Here is an 18,564-nt window from a genome sequence, read left to right on the forward strand (position 1 = left end):
GAAAAGTTTTGATCCCATGCTGAGCTGTATGCTCAGAACCCTGCCAAACTATCTTAATTGTGACACCAGGTATAGCACCGTTAGAGTAGAAAATTTCAATCTGTCCCATATTAAAAAAGAAAAATTCTTTCTCTCTCTCCAAATTTATAGGCCCATTCATCTCCTGGATACCCTTTCAAAATGCAATGCCAGCTCTCTTCTAAAATCTGCAGGAGTTCTAAAAACTAAATATCTTCCATGAATATCAAACAGGATTTTTACTACAACTCTCCTATTTTCTCATCTTTGCCATATTCTGTTGCTTCTTATTAAGAAAAGAGTGTTAATAGAGATTTTCAGGTATTAACTGATCTCAAATCAAACTTTGATCCCAAAGCCAGGAACTATTGACCAAGATGCAAATCATTTTGTAGAATGTTTCATATTATTGATCCTTCAAAGCCTGCACAAAATGCTAACAACAAAATCAAAGAACAGTAATTTGTGAGATCAAAGTGCAGACTGGAGAGGGCAAAAGAGGACTGGGTCCTGACCCTTTCTTATTTTCATTTGCATTTTAATGTAATGGCATAGGTTGAAATGAACTGGAGGCATTCCCAAACTGCCAGAACAATCAATCAACTCTTTTATTCCTGTAGCACGTCTTCACAAACAAGGAAGCCAACCTCTGCCTAAGGAACGGCCTGGGACTGCCCACATTGAGACACAGTACATTTTGCAAACATTTTTCTTTTTAGATTTTTAGATGGACATTGCTAAATCACTCCATGTAAATAATTGATCAGTTTAGCTACTTAATCTGTTGCTAACTTATTTTAGTGGATCCATCAGGATGGAGTGCCTAAAAATAGCAATAACAGCTCACATTTATTGAGCTCTTAGAATGTGCCAAGCACTGTTCTAAGTTCTTGATGTTCATCAACTCATTTAATCCTCACATTTACCCCACTGAGTTTACCATCATTGTTATTAGCATCCCCATTATACGAATGTGTGTATAGGGCCAAAGAGGCCAAGTAACTCTTGTGATAGAAGCAGGAAGCTTTGCTCTGCATTGGTTACAGGACCAAACTTTTTTTTTTTTGCTTGAAAGATAAAGATGGATCTTAGTGAAATAATTTTTCAAGTGGCCAAACAGACTCAACATTCTTGTCATAGAAAAATAAGGTAGGTACTATATACAAATAACTTTTATAAGTCACTCATATCTTAAAGAAGAATGACTGATATTTGGGGGGAGAAAAATCCAAGTTAGGTTCCTATGTGTTTAAAATGAAATGTCAGTTCTGAATACCATGTGCCTCTCAACCAAAGCATGTGATCTGTCATTACTCAACAGAATGTAATTCAGAAAACAATTCTAATTCTTTGTCACTATTATTCTTATTTTAATCATACTGCTTATAATGTCTTCATAAAAAATCTAAATTTAGAAATAGGCAAGCAATATGTGTATATACAAATAAATCAGTGAGGGAAAAATAATTTTATTTTATAAAATAAGAATGATTTTGAACCTGGGATGCTATATTATGAAGTCAGCATTTCTTAAATGTTAAAAATATTACTAACTTGTTTCATATTCAAAAGTTGTAAAATACCATAGTACTGGATTTTATATACACTTTATGTAATATATGCCATGTGGGTTTTTGTTTTCAATCTTTTTCAAAAGGTAGCCTACTAAATGAAAGAAGACATTTGAAAATAATATATCCAATAAGGGGTTAATATTCAAAATATATAAGGAACTCTTACAACTCAACACCAAAAATACCTAATAAACTGATTAAAAATAGGTGGAGGACCTAATAGACATTTCTCCATAGAAGACATACAGATGGCCAACAAACACATGAAAAGATGTTCAATATCACTGATCAACAGGAAAACACAAATCAAAACTACAGTGTGAGATACCATCTCACACCAATCAGAATGGCTAGTATGAATAAGACAAGAAATAACAAGGGTTGGCATGTATATGGAGGAAAGGGAACCCCCGAGCACTACTGTTGGGAACTGGTGGGGCCAATTTGTGACAACATGCACAGATATACAGAGTATTATGCTAAGTCAAATAAGTCAGGCAAAAAAAGATAAATACCATGTGACTTCATGTATATGTGTAATCAAAAAACAAAACAAATAAACAAAATAGAAACAGACTCATAAGCACAGAAAACAAACTGGTGGTCGCTAAAGGGGAGTGGGAGAATGGATGAAACAGATTAAGAGGAATGAATTTCCAGTTTTAAAATAAGTCACAGGGATGAAAGTACAGCATAAAAAATGTAGTCTATAATACTTTAATATTTTTTATGGCTACAGATGGTAACTATGCTTATTGTGAGCATTGAATAATGTACAGAATTATCTAATCACTATGTCGTACACTTGAAACTAATACAACATTGTATGTCAACTATACTTTAATAAAAAAAAAAACGCCAAAGGGAGTTCTTTGAGTGGAAGTAAAAGAATGCTAATTAACATCATAAAAATATAAAAAGGTAAAGTAAATCTCACTGGTAATGGTAAATTTATACTCATAGTTAGATTTTACAATATGATAATAGTGGTGCATAACTCATTTACAGCTCTAAAATTTATTTAAAAAAGAACATAGTAAAAATAACTATAAATAGAATGATCTGTTGTTAGTTACACAATATAAAAAACATATAAATTGTAACAACAGAACCTATTTGTGATAACCTAAAATGTGAGAAGGAAGAGATGTAAAATTGTAAAGCTTCCAAATTCTATTAAAGTTGAATTGTTGTCAGTTTAAAATAGGGTGTTGCAAGTTTAAGATATTTTATGTAAGTTTTATGGGAATTATATAGAAAAATTTTGTAGTAATTTCACGAAAGGACAAAACAAAGAAGTCAAAGCATATTAAAACCAAAAACATCGAAACACACAAAAAAAACACTAGAATCAGAAACAAGGAAAAATAGATCTACAAAGCAACCAGAAATTAACAAAATGGAAATAGTTCTTTCCTGTCAATAGTTACATTAAATATAAATGTATTAAAAGACAGAGAAAGTTTGAATAGATAAAAAACAAAAACAAGATCCAACAATGCGCTGTCTACAAGAGAAGCACTTTAGCCTTAAAGACACACATAGCACTGGATGTTATACACAACTAATGAATCGTTTAACACTACATCAAAAACTAATGATGTACTATATGTTGGCTAATTGAACATGGAAAAAAAAAGACACACATACGATGAGGGTGAAGGGATGGAAAAAGACATTTCAAGCAAATGGTAACCAAAGAAAAAAGAAAAAGCAAAAGGAAAAGGAAAAGAAAGAAAGAAGGAAAGAAAGAAAGAGAAAGAAAGAAAAGAAAAGCAGGAGTAACTATACTTAGACAAGACAGACTTTAAGTTAAAAATGATAAAATGAGGCAAAGAAAGTCATTATGTAATGACAAAGAGGCCTACTACGTCAAGGAGCTATAACAAGTAGAAGTAACAAGAAGATGTATATACACCATGGTGAAGCAGTGACATTCAAAAGCAAAAACTTCTAGAAACAAAAGGAGAAATAAACAGTAACATAATAATAGTTGGGTATTTTAATACCCCACTCTCAACAATGGAGAGAGCATGTGGTCACAGAATCATTAAGGAAACAGCAGACTTGCACAACACTATAGACCAAACAGACCTAACAAGCATATATAAAACATTCTATCCAACAACAGCAGAATATACATTCTTCTCAAGCATACACAGAATATTTTCTAGGATACACCATATGTTAGGCCACAAAACAAGTCTTAGCAAATTTAAGAAGATTGAAATGGTACCAAGAATCTTTTCTGACCACAACGGAATGAAACTGGAAATCAATAACAAAAGGAAAACTGGAAAATTCATGAACACATGGAAATTAAACTACTCCCTCCTGAACAACAAATGGATCAAAGCAACATTAAAGGGGAGAAAAGATTTCTTTAGATAAACAAAAATGGAAACACAAAATATCAGAACTTGTGGGATGCAGCAAAAGTCGTTCTAAGAGGGAGCTTCATAGCCATATATGTCGACTTAAGAAGTAAAAAGGTTCCTAAATATACAACCTAACTCTACATCTTAAAGAACTAGAAAAAGAACAAACTGAGCCCAAAGTTGGCAGAAAAAGGAAACAACAAAGATTAGAGCAGAAAAAACAAAGAACAGAAAACATTAGAAAAGATTAGCTAAACTAAGAGTTCGTTCTTTCAAAAGATAAACAAAATTGACAAATACTTAGGTAGACTAACCAAGTTAAAAAAGAGAGGACCCAAAGCAACAAACTGTAAATGAAATAGGAGACATTACAACTGATACCACAGAAATTCGAAGGGTTACAGGAGGCTACCAAGAACAACTTTTATGCAAGAAAAACTTTTATGCCAACAAGCTAAACAACCTAGAAGAAATGGAAAAAAATTCATAGAAACTTAGAGCTTACCAAGCCTAATTCCGGAAGAAATAGAAAATTTTAATAGACCAATTATGAGTAAGGAGATGAATCCATTAACCAAAAATCTCTCAACGAAGAAAAGCCCAGGACTAAAGGGCTTCACCACTGAATTTTACCAAACATTTAAGGAAGAATTAACACCAATCCTTCTCAAACTCTTCTACAAAATAGAAGAGGAGGAAATAGTCCCAAACTCATTTTATGAATCCAGCATTTTCCTGATACTAAAACTAGAAAAGAATGCTACTAAAAACAAAACAAAAGGAAGCAACTACAGGCCAGGATCCCTGATGACTGTAGATGAAAACATTCTCATTAAATATTAGCAAACCAATTCAGCAGCACATTAAAAGGATCATACACCTTGTTCAAGGGAAATTTATTCCTAGGATGCAAGGATAGTTTAACATATGCAAATCAATCAATAGGATTGTTTCACATTAATAGAATGAAGAAAAAGAATCATATGATCATCTCAATAGATGCAGAAAAAGCAATGGACAAAATTCAATATCCATTCATAACAACTCTGCACAAATTATACATAGAAGGAACATATGTCAGCACAATAAAGGTCACATATGACAAGCCCACAGATAATACTACACTGAATGGTGAAATGTTGAAAGCTTTTCCTCTAAGATTAGAGTAAGACAAGATTGCCATTTTCACCACTTCTGGTCAACACAGTTCTAGAGGTCTTAGCTAGGGCAATCAGACAAGAAAAAGAAATAAAAGTTATCAGAATTAGAGAGAGAGAGAGAGAGAGAGAGAGAGAGAAAGAAAGAAAGAAAGAAAGAAAGAAAGAAAGAAAGAAAGAAAGAAAGAAAAGAAATTATCCTTATTTGCAGATAACATATTTTATATAGAAGAAAAGCTAAAGACTCAACCAAAAAACTATTACATCAATGAATCCTGTAAAGTCCTAGAGTACAAAATTAACATATAAAATTGAGTAGCATTTCTATACACTGACAACAAATTTTCTGAAAAAGAAATAAAGCAATCAATCTCATTTACAACAGCATCAAAACAATACAATACACAGGGATAAATTTAGCTAAGGAGGTGAAAGCTCTCTACACTGAAAACTATAAGACACTGATGAAAAAAATTTTAGAAAATACAAATAAATGGCAAGGTGGCCTGTGTTCATAGACTGTAAATTAATATTTTTATTTTTAATTATTTTTAATTATTTTTAATTTTTTATTATGTTCAGTTAGCCAGAATATAGTATATCATTAGTTTCTGATGTAGTGTTCAACAGTTCATTAGCTGCTTATAACACCTACTGCTCATCACAACACGTGCCCTCCTTACTACCCATCACTCTGTTATCCTATCCCTTCACCCCTCTCCCCTCTGTAATCCTCAGTTTGTTTTCTGGAGTCCAGAGGCTCTCATGGTTTATCTCCCTCTCTGATTTCTTCCTGTCCAGTTTTCCTTCCCTTCCCCTGTGGTCTTCCATGCTATTCCTTATGTTCCACATATTAGTGAAACCATATGATAACTGTCCTTCTCTGCTTGACTTAATTTCACTCAGCCTGAGCTCCTCCAGTTCCATCCACATTGATGCGAATGGTTGGTATTCATCCTTTCTGATGGCTGAGTAATACTGCATTGTATATATGGACCACATCTGCTTTATCCATTCATCTGTCGAAGGGCATCTCGGCTCCTTCCACAGTTTGGCTATTGTGGCATTGCTGCTATGAACTTGGGGTGCATGCGCCCCTTCTTTTCACTACCTCTGTATCTTTGGGGTAAATACCTAGTAGGCAATTGCTGGGTTGTAAGGTAGCTCTACTTTTATTATTTTTTAAAGATTTTTTAATTTACTCTTTTAAGTGAGAGAGTGAGAGCACTAACAGAGGGAAGGGTCAGAGGGAGAGGGAGAAGCAGACTCCCCACTGAGAAGGGAGCCTGATGCCAGGCTCAATCCCAGGACCCTGGGTGATGACCCGAGCCAAAGGCAGACACTCAACTGACTGAGCCACCCAGGCAACCCAAGAATTAATATTTTTAAAATGTCGATACTACCAAAAGCCATCTATAAATTCAATGCAAATGTTACTGAGATTCCAGTAGCATTTTCTTTATAGAAGTAGAAAAAAACACTCCTAAAACTTACATGGAACCATAAAAGACCCTGAATATCCAGAGCAATCCTGAGAAAGAACAAAACAGGAGGCACCACATTTCTTGATTTCAAGCTACACTATAAATCTATAGTCATCAAAATGGCATGGTACTGGCATAAAAACAGACAAACTGATGAATGGAACAAAATTGAGAGCCCAGAAATATACCCAGCATATGCAGTCAACTGATTTTTTAAAAAGGAAGTCAATACTCAATGGAAAAAAGACAGTCTTTTCAATAATGGAACTGGGATAAATGGATATTCACATGTATAAGAATGAAATTTGACCCGTATCCTATACCATCCACAGAAATTAATTTGAAATGGATTAAAGACTTAAATGTGAGACCTGAAACCTGAAACTCCTAGACAGAAACAAAGGAATACAGCTCCTTGGCATGGATCTTAATAATAACTCTTTGGATATGACACCTAAAGCACAGGAAAAGAACAAAAATTAAACATGTGAGACTACATCGAACTAAAAACTTCTGCTCAACAAAATAAGCTATCAACGAAGTGAAATGACAACCTTATGGAATGGGAAAAATATTTGTAAACTGTATATATGATGAGGATTTAATATCCAAAATGTATGCAAAAAAATGACAATAACCTAATTAAAAAATGGACAAAGGACCTGAATAGACATTTCTTCAAAAAAGATATATGAAAGATCAATAGGTACATGAAAACAAAAGATGCTCAACATCACTAGCCATTAGAGGAATGCAAATTAAAACCACAATGAGATATCACCTCATGCCTGTTAGAAGGACCACCATCAAAAATACAAGAGGTAACACATACCAGGATAGATGTGGTGAAAAGGCAACACTGATGGGAATGTAAATTGGTGCAGCCACTGGAAAACAGTATGGAGGATCCTCAAAAAAATTAAAAATAGAGCTACCTTATGATCCAACAATTCTGCTTCTAGCAATTTGCCCAAATGTACTGAAAACACTAACTGGAAGAGATATCTGCACCCCCATGTTCACAGCAGCATTATTTACAACAGCCAAGACATGGAAACAGCTTAAGGTTCTATCAACTGGTAAGTGGATAAAGAAGTTGTGGAACATACATACAATGGAATATTATTCAGTTATAAAAAACAAGGAAATTCTATCACTTGTGACAACATGGATGGACCTTAAGGGGCATTACGCTAAGTGAAATAAGTCAGAAAAAGACCAATACTGTATGATTTCATTTACATATGGAATCTAAAACGAAACAAACAAACAAGAAAAAAAAACTCATAGAAAAAGAGATCAGACTTGTAGTAACCAGAGGAGGAGATGATAGAGAGGTGAAAGGGAGGAAAGTGGTCAAAAGGAACAAACTCCAGTTATAAATAAATACTAGGGATGTGGTGTACAACATGAGGACCAGCTCTCCCTGTGTGTGATACACAGAAACGTTAAGGAACTAAATCCTATGAGCTCTCATCACAAGGAGAACATTTGTTTTCTTTTTCTTTATATCTTTTTATTGTATCTATATGAGAAGATGGATGCTAGCTGAAGCTATTGTGGTAATCATCTCATAATAAATGTATATCAAACCACCATGCTGATGCCTTAAACTTTTACAGTGATGTATGTCAATTATTTCTCAATAAAACTGAGGAGAAAAGATAAATAACTCGATTAGAAATGGGGAAAAATCTAAATAGTCATTCCTTTAAAAAGGTACATAAGTGGCCAGTAAACAGACAAAAAGAAGCTTTACTAATTAACCATTAGGGAATCAAAACCACAAAGAAATACCACTTCAAAGCCATGGAGGTAAAAAAAAAAAAAAAAAAAAAGACAAATGACAAATATTGGCAGGAACCCCGATCCTCAATGTAAAATGGTGCAGCCAGTTTGATAAAAAATTTCAGTGTTACCCAAAATGCTAAGCATAGTTATTCTGTGACCCAGTAACCCCCTTCTAAGTATGATTCCAAAAGAATTGAAAACGAATGTCCACACAAAACCCTGTAACAGAAATGTTCGTCACAGTGTTATTCCCAATAGCCTCAAATTAGAAACAACCCAAACATCCACCAGTTGATGAACGCGTAAAGAACCTGCGGTGTGTCATACAATGGACTATTTCTCAGCTTCAGGAATGAAGTACTGACAGTCTAGAACATGGAGGAACCACGAAATGTTGTGGGAAGTGAAAGAAGCCGGACAGAAAAGACCATGTACTGTATGATTCCATTTAAATGAACTCTGAGAAAACAAGCAAATCTATAGAGACAGAAAGTAGATCAGTAATTGCCTACAGGGCAGAGGCCAAGGGAATGGAGACTTGACCAAGAGTGGGTACAGGGTATCTTTTGGGGGTGATGAAAATATTCTAAAGTTGATTATGGTGATGGTTTCACTAACTCTGGAAATATACTAAAAACACTGAATTGTACACTTTAAGTGGGCGAATTGTATGATACGTGAATTATTTCTCAATAAACCTGTTAAAATGCTGCATGGCTTGTAAGACATAAAGATACACGCCAGCACTACAAGGTGATAACAGAAATACCCATACATGCATAGCTTATAACCTGCTTAAAAATAGGAGACAACATTATGAAGCTGACAAAATGCTTCTTCAGGTTCTCCTACTAGGATTATTGAACCAAATTCAAAATATATTTTGAGTGTGCACACCAAATACAAAAATTATCTGTGTTCATTAGAAGTGGGCTTAAGCCATCGAGCTGCTGATTCCGCAAGCCATATCCACATTTCATGCTGATCCTGCATTTTATTGTCACGACATTAAAATCAATTTTATGAGCAACTGTATACTCTTAACAGAACAAGTACTTTAAAAAAAATGTTGAAATGCCTACTCATAAACCTATATGGATCGAAACAGGAGCCTTTAGAGGGAAGTAAATAAAGTTCAGCAGTTTTGCATCTTTTTGGAAAGCATAGTTTTAGATATGAAATATTTATGCTCCCTTATGATTTAAATCTAATGACCATCATGATTTCAAAATAATTGATTATTATTCAGAAATCTTGCTGGGAAATCCCTTAAAATATTACCTGCAAAGCTTTACATTTTAAGACCAAGCTATTGCCTTCTTTAAAATCTTTATTTGCATGTTTTCTCCATAAACTTAGAGATTCAGGAAAAAATAACTACAGAAGGGCCATCATCAAAACCATTTAAAGCTTACAGTTCAAAATGCTGTTGTACCATACATCACCCTGGTACAGAGCCCGTTTTGCAATTCTGTGTCTCTTAAGAGCAGTTTGCAAAGCCAATTAGGTATTAGCACCAGTATTCTCCAAAGGAGAGACCATAAACACCATGTCTGTGGCTACAGGCAGCTGAGCTTGGAAGGAATGAACAGAACTGCAGGAGACACATTTCGGGAGGCTCTGATAGAAAGACAAGCATTAAGTACGTCTTTGTATCTTACTGAAGACAATGACTCAAATCCTGCGTAATGGGAGGAGCCACGCATCAGGAGCTACTTTGTTGGCTGATGGCCAGATGTAGAGAAAACCCAGGACAGACAGCAGGACGGACACCTGCAAACTTGGCCTCATCCTCTGCATCTGCAGCACGGCGGCAAAAACATCTGTCTTGGGGCGAAGGTTGCTCTGAGTAACGGGAGCGCTCAGCACATAGTAGGCATGCATCATTCCTCTATTTTCTTTAACCTCCTGATAAGAGGTGAATCGGAGGCGGGATCATTTATGTACATTAGAAGACCCCATGGCATTTTTCCAAGCCCAAGGCTATTACTCTGAGGATCTGGCCAAGTTCCAACCAGGTAATTATATTCCGCTTCCTAAATTGGCCCTGCTGTTCCAATTAGGTACAGCATTGTTCGTTTTCCTGCCTTTTCAGAAAAAAAAGGGGAGAAATTCTTCTTGAACTCACCAGCCTTGCTGACAGAAGGAAGGCAAATGCAACGTGTTACAGAAGTAACGTCTGCCTCAGTAAGGAGCAAGATGATTGCGGTGTTTGAACTTTGGTGTTGTGGCAAGCTCTGAGCACCAGAGAAAGATCTCAGAGAGAGCAAAATGCCTCTGGATGGAATCAGATGACTGCGCTGCCATGATGCCCTCGTCAGATGACAACCACAAAGGGCTCTCAGTAACTACCACAGGGAATGAGCTCATGATCTCTTCAACCCAGGCAATAAAAGCAGAGACACTTCTGCAAATGTATGTATCTTTAATATCATTGCAGGTATAACCACTTTCTCAGGAACGTGGGTAGGGACCATCGGCAGAAATCCAGGAATGTATGAACCAGCCAGTCTCTCCTTCATGCTGGGGGCCCTAAAAATAAAGCAGGCTGCCATCCCTCACATGGCCAAAGATTTAAAGTCTGACAATATCAATTCTGGGCAAGGATATAAGGAAAATAAAACTCCCATGCATTGCTGGTGGGACTATAAACTGGTTCAGACACTTTTCATAGAAATTTGGCAGCATCTAGTAAAACTAAAAGTGTTTCTACCCTACATCCCAGCAATCCTGCTTCTAAGAACATGTCCTACTGAAGTTCTGGTACATTGCACCGAGGCACGCGCATGGACGTTCACTGCGGCCATGTTTGTCATGAAGAACAACTGGGGGGAAAAAACTAAATGTTCAAGGAAGAATAGAGAAATAAAATATAGTATATTCCTATGATAGAATATCATGGATTGACCTTAAAAACATAATGCCAAGTGGAGAAAAAATATACAGAGCAATCTGGATAGTTGGATACTATTCATTAGAATTTACAAAAGGCAAACATTACTTTCTTACTTTTTTATGAACCACACAGTGATTATGGGGAAAAGCACACCTACATGCACCCCCCCACACATGCACACACATGTACACGCATGCCCACACACAGACATCTGCAGCATTTTGGTTGTTAAGCTCTCAAAGTACTATTCTGGGGTTGGGAAATGCCCCATGTATGTTTTTTGGTAAAAGTCTTGGCCTGACTCCCAGGATAGAAGGCGAAAAAGCCACAGTGGGCTTTCCTAGATGACCCCGATCGCTAGCAAGGGAATGAGCACAAGTTCTAGCTTGCCAACCCTGACAATCCCACTTGAGGTCTTGAGTCTAAGGCCGGGGAGGCAAAGGTACAGAGACAGTGACAAATATTCCAGCAGGTGGCAAGGTTGCAGCACCCCTGCCCTTATGGATGGCCCCTCAGGCATAGCAGTCACCATGGTTCTGGCTGCAGAGTTTCCCTTTTGGCTCCCACCCATTACTGGAGCCTAGATCACCGACGTTCCCCGTGATTCTATTTGTCACCAATTCCCTTTCTATACAAAGCTTTTCTGCTTAAAACAGCTACATCTGTTTCTACTGCTTGTGGAATATGAACCTTACAGATGGAGGGGGCAGCAGCAAGCTCATCCCAGTGGTGGCCCCAGAGGAGGCAGGGGAGAAACAGGACTGGCTACATGTAATATTTTATTTTGATTTAATGACAATGGTTCAGATACAAATATGACAGCCTGTTAATAGCTGTTGATACTGAACAGTAAAAAAGAGAAGTGTGTGTTTATCACTCATTGGGATTTTTAAAGTATTAATTTTAAAAGATGAAGATCAGGCCATTTTTGGAATCTCTAAGTTAGATTTAGGTAGATTTCTTGTATTTCACAGATCCCAGACCTGTTTGGGGTCATATTCTTTGAAAGTAGGCCAGTAATACACTGAATTTAGGAGAAAAATGCACAGATTCTCAATGTTTAACCTGTTCTTCTATTTAAGAGGGAAATCCACAGATCACTGCAAGGATGTCTGATTATATCAAAGTAGCCCATTAGTCCCCATTCCTAATCTTCATTACATACAATGAATGACACATGAGATAGATGTTTTTGGACTTCTGGCTAACAAAGCAATACCTAAAGCCTTGTCGGGAACTCTTCTGGCAGGATAACTTCTCCCCAGGTTTCAGTGTCTTCTCTTAACCTGTAGCATAAATATGTCCCCAGTGACGGACCCAAATGTGTAAAAGTTGTGGCAACTTACTGCATGGATGTCCCAACACCTTCACTTCATCAATAGCGAGGTAGCCTTGATGTCCAGAAGTTATCACTTCAAAAATCACCTGGAAAATTAAGAAAGATTTACAGTATTCACTCATTTTGTCGGAGTTTTACCAAATGTCTCCTACATACAAGACATGTAGTTCGTTCGTTCATTCATTCATTCATTCATTCATGTTCCCAACAACCATCAGTGGAGCGCCTGATATCTGCCAGTCAATGTTCTAGGTTCTAAGATGACAAAGATAGAAAAGATCCCAATCCAGTTTTCAGGGAAGGGGTGAGTCAGATAGCATCCTACCTCAACATTCACCTGGTAAGGGAGTAATAACATGGTTAAGAGCTACTATTTGGAAGACAGAGGCTTAAAGTCATTTACCACAGACAATGTTGAGACTTAAATTGCTTTAAGAGAATTTATTTTCCAGTCAACTCCTTTGAGGGGATTCTATGACCATGCTGAGCCGTGTGGGGCCCTGGGTTTTATACAACTAAAATGAAAAAACTACCATAAGTGCTGTGAAAGAAAAGTACAGGGTACGGAATAATATATACCAAAAGGACCTCCCGAGAGGAGGCTGCATTTCTCCTAACAGCTCCTACCAAAAGGACCTCCCGAGAGGAGGCTGCATTTCTCCTAATATATACCAAAAGGACCTCCCGAGAGGAGGCTGCATTTCTCCTAGGAGGTCCTATACCAAAAGGACCTCCCGAGAGGAGGCTGCATTTCTCCTTGGTATATATTCTCCTAATAATATATACCAAAAGGACCTCCCGAGAGGAGGCTGCATTTCTCCTAATATGAATGAGGAAAGAGAGTAAGGCTTCTTCCTGGGCATGTGCAAAGGCCCTGAGATAGACATGGTGCAAAGGCCCTGAGATAGACATGGCCATGGTCATGAAGTGGAGCATTGGGACCTAGAGCTATAAAAGTCAGCTGTGACCAGGTTACAGAGGCTCCTCTCATAGGTAGGGACTCCAGGGAAGACACTATTTTAGTAATATAAAAAAGCTGTGGCTGCTGAAATTCAGATGGCAGAGGTATGAATTAAGAGCAGAATGACATAAAAATCTCTACAGTGGTAAAATCAAGAGGTCTTTAGCAAATGTTTGACCACGGGAAAAGTAAGGCAAGAAAAGAAGGGCAATAGGCTCTGAAGTTCTCAGAATGAATGACATTTTTGAGATTGTAGAGCCACTTCAGAGAAATTGAGGTTAAAGGAGAAAAATGAAGCATTAAGAAGTTATCGATGTTCTTAACATGATTGTCTAAAGTTGTCTCTTATCAGGCTATTATTAAAAAGGTCCACATGACATTATTTTCATCTCCATTTACATATACCTGCATCACCAAGGAGACTGTGGCTCATGCAAGATAAATTTGTTAAGTCTTAAAACAACCCAGCAACTGCACTCTTGGAGAAATGAAAAGTTTCATTCCTATAAAAACATCTACACAAATGAGAAGCTCTACTCAGAGTAGCCAAAACCTGGAAACAGCTCAGATGGCATTCAACGGTAAATGATAAAAAAGACTGTGGTACAGCCATAGCATGGAGCACTACTCAATGATACCAAGGGAATCACTATTGATAGGATGATCTCTAGAGGATTACGCTGAGCAAAAAAGCCAATCACAAAGATTACATACTGTATGATTCCATTTATGTAGCATTGTGTAAGTCAACATTTTTGAAGGGAGGGCAGATAAGTGGTTACGAGGGCTTAGGGATGGAAGGAGAAGGAATGGGAGGGTGGTTACAGGACAACACAAGTGAGTAATCCTTGTGATGTTGGAACCTTTAAGGTTTTCACTGTGGTGGATGCATAAACCTCCTCAGGTAATAAAACTGTACAGCTCACAGCAGCTTTATTTGCAATAGCTAAAACACGGAAGCCACCAAGGGCAAGCCAAATGGGGTAAATACATCCAATGGATTATTATTCAGTCTTAAAAAGGAAGGAAATTCCAACACATGCTATGACATGGAGAAACCTGGAGGACATTATGATGGGTGAAATAAGTCAGCCACAAAAGGGCAAACGCCATATGACCCCGTGTATATGAGCTACCTGGAACAATCAAATCTAGAGAGACAGAAAGTAGAATGCTAGTTGCCAGGGGATGAGGAGAGGGGGAATGGGAAGTTACTATTCTACAGACGCAGAGTTTCAGTTGCACAAGATGGAAAGAGTTCTGGAGATGGATGCTGGTGATAGTTGCACAACATTAAGAAGGTATTTCATACCACTGAACCGTATACTTAAACATGATTACGACGATAAATTTTATGTTATTTGTATTTTACTACAGTAAAAAGAAAAACCCCAAAATTTATAGAACTAAATACACACACATGCGTGCACAAGTACAAATAAAACCGGGAAACTGAAAAAGCCCTGTAGATTTCAACCACGTCAATAACCTGGTTGTGATACTATACTTTCCCTTTGCAAAATGCTACCATTGGAAGAAACTGGGTACTATGTACACAGGAATCTGTATTATTTCTTACTGCTGTCTGACTCCATAATTATCTCCACAAAAATTTTAACTTAAAAAAGTTACTATAAATTACCATTTACTAAGTGCATAATACAGTATATATACCGGGCAGATATCACTCCATTATCTTATTTATTAGTTCATGTAAAAATTCTTCAAGGATTAATATTTCAAGAACAAAGAAATTCAGATACAAAATAATTGTTAAAAACCCAGTCTTTCTGGGTCTTTTCACTACTACACATTGCCTGAACAAATATTTCAACATAGGACTGCATTATGTGTGTGTGTGCAGTGGATGTAAAAATGGAAAAAGCAGTCAGCAGAGCCCAAAATGAAAAAGCTCGGGGGCTCCCTAGAAAAGAAGTCATCCCAGAAACACCTGCCAGACTAGATAACCCCACGCCATGAAGCCACCGCACTGAAATACAAGACACACAGGGCAGAGGAAAGGCCCAATGTAGAACAGAAATGAAAAAAACAAAACAAAAACAAAAACAAACAAAAAAACTTTGTCTTGTTCATAAGTATATATTTTTTTCACTGATGACGCAAAGAAAGGAAGAATGCATACATATTATTACAATGGGATCTTGCATATTTATCTCTCTACTGAGGTCTAGAAGAGGACAAATGAGAAAACAAAAAGCAGATGAGCCCTGAGAGCAAGCAGGGGAAAGAGCCCTCCAGATGCCCTCAAAGCTGGGGCCCTGGGAGGAGACAGCAACAGCAGACAGCGCAGGACCCAGCCAGTTGCTGGTCACAAAGGCCACAGCACAGACCAATGTCCGTGACCACCAGCTGCCCAAGAACTCCATGGCCCTGGTCATGAAAGGGGTATTTGAAAGCCAAAACCAGACATGTTCATTCATCCTTCCTTCCTCCCAAGTGACCTCCCTTCCTTCTTCCTTCCCTCTTACACATTCATTCAAGTCTCCACAGAGTGTTCTCTTTCTTCCCGGCTCTGTGTTAAGCTCTGTGATAAGCATCATGAACAGAACAGATGCAAAATTGTCCTTCTCACAACAAACTATATTTTTACTTTATCAACTACAAGGGTTGAAGCTTCTTATAAAAATGGAACAATCCTTATATTTGAAGAGATATGCTAACTCTTAGAATATACTATACATATAAAATGTCCATGTGGATCTATTTTTGAAGTTGCCATGTGCAAATTAAAGCACAATATTTCACTTAAACCAATACAGGACCACGGCCCTATGAAAGAATGGGAGAGAAAGAATGGAGGGGAAGAAATGAGAGACCTCGATAAGTCACCCTAAAACCTTTGAACCTGTTTTTTTTCATCCATCACATTCACAGAGTTTATGACCCTCAAAGTTTCACACTTAAAGATTCTGCATCTTATTGTTCAACTATTTATAGGATATTTACTGTAAGCTCTGAGAAGGATCCAAACAAATATTAGACAAATGTATGAAATTTAAGCTTTAGCTCCAAAAAACTAGGGAACACAATGAATGAACAGAACAAGACAATGGCCAAATAACCGGTGGGAACAATACAAAACTCATAGCACTGTGATCTTTCTCCACGTCCTTACCCAACCAACCAGGACACCTCTGACACAGCCAACACAACCTTCAACCCAATTCTCCGCCTGCTCATTAAACTCACAGATGCCCCCAAAAGGACTTACAAGTGTCCCTGCTGGACCAGAGTCAGGGAGACTCAGCAGCAAGGCCATGCACTCAGATTCCCAGCAAGATTACTTGCCAATGAAGCCACAACAAAAGAACCAAACACAGGTTTATTTCTGAAACTTTATCTGCTCCCCTCAGTCTTCCAACTGGAATACCAAGAAGCATCTGACTGCAAATACAGCAAGAGAACAATGGACTGCTCCATTCAGTTAATTAGAAATTTTGGAAAATAAACTTAAAAAGCTTGGCAGATTCCGGCACTGACTTAACTTAGTTTCTCTAACTGTAGAGACAAAAAGGACAAAATAATCTTCATAGGTAAGTTTATGGGCATGTGTCTACACACTGCACACACACGTATGTATTGACATACAATATACCAATAAAAATGTTACATGACACATTTAGGTATCATACCTAAGAAGGTGGATTATGTGTTGCACGTTTGGAAACAATAACTTCAATGCTTCTTTCCAAAAAGTGAAGCAAGTTTTTAAAGACCATTTTCTACCGCTTTTTGTAATTTCAGTTAAAGGGGTTATGAGTATAAGTCTTATTAGCTGCTTCATCAAGTTTATAGTTTAGTATATAAATGTTTCAACACATAACACAATTAAAAAGTAGGCCTGATGTGTACTGAAAAGTTTACTGTTTTGAAATAAATATGATTAAATGAAAATACCTGAATTTAGGTGCTACAGAACGATATTAGACTGACTGCTAACTTGATGTGAACATCTGACCAGTAAGAGATTCACTCTGCTGCTTCTAACAAACATGAGGGTTAAGGCATCCAGCTCAGAACAGGAGGACTATTTTAAATAGGTTTCTTAAAAACAGGTTTTAGACTCCCATAAAAAGGTTTCCTTGTCTTGAATTCTTGTTATCTGGCAAGTTTTCCATTTTGTACTTTTTCCTAGCCAGTGCCCTTACCAAGAAAGCTTCAAAAGCAAAAATATATTTGTCTGTTTTTGTCAAATAAGGAACTACTCTCTTGAAAGTACAGGTATTGCTCTAGTGAATTATAACAAGAGTGTGCAGAACCCAGCAGGAGTCCCTCGGACGTCTGAAGACGCCAGCATCGAGAGCCAAAAAGATTGAGGTCAGAGGAAAGAAGTAATAACATGAGAACACCAACAGCACCACCGGAAAAGGAAAAAGAAAGGTGAAACAAACTGATTTACAGATGTGCCCGTGCTTACCTTTATCAAATAGAACAGAATACATTGGAAGTCTATATTAGAAGCGAAGTTTGGGTCTCTTTAAGAAACACACCAAGTCTTTTCTTTTAAGAAAATTCAAAAATTTCAAAACCACTTATATATTGCACTCATCTACGTCTCAGGTATCTTTTGCGTATATTATGTAATTTTCCCCAGTCAACCACCTGAGGTAAGTAAGTAAATTCCCTCTTAGGTATGAGAAGGCTGACTCAGAAAGTAATTACGTAATTTTTCTGAGATCACACATTTAGTACATTGCAGGGTCAGGGTGTAACTCTAGGTCTATTTTACTTCTAAGTCTGGACTCTTTACTGAACTGCTTTAACTAGGAGGCATAAGAGACTACGTATATGTAGAATGCACACACACACACACATGCCTGACCTATACGTATATACATACATACCTACACACACACACATATATAATACACAACCATGCAGTCATACACATACACCAAATATATATATCCTCTAATTCATATATATATATATATATATATATATA

At 37.1% G+C, this 18,564-nt stretch overlaps 1 protein-coding gene across 6 annotated transcripts in view; it reads right to left on the minus strand.

Annotated features, from left to right (window-relative positions):
- PTPRM (protein tyrosine phosphatase receptor type M) overlaps nt 1–18,564 on the minus strand; it is a 784,719-nt gene that overhangs the window by 432,288 nt on the left and 333,867 nt on the right. For all 6 annotated transcript variants that reach the window (XM_019797919.2, XM_011222861.3, XM_034642281.1 and 3 more), the window contains exon 4: nt 12,645–12,723. In XM_019797919.2, coding sequence (XP_019653478.1) covers nt 12,645–12,723 — 79 coding nt within the window. The remainder of the gene's footprint in view (nt 1–12,644; nt 12,724–18,564) is intronic.

Source organism: Ailuropoda melanoleuca, chromosome 14, assembly GCF_002007445.2.
Source record: "Ailuropoda melanoleuca isolate Jingjing chromosome 14, ASM200744v2, whole genome shotgun sequence".
In the NCBI taxonomy this organism is placed as follows: domain Eukaryota; kingdom Metazoa; phylum Chordata; class Mammalia; order Carnivora; family Ursidae; genus Ailuropoda; species Ailuropoda melanoleuca.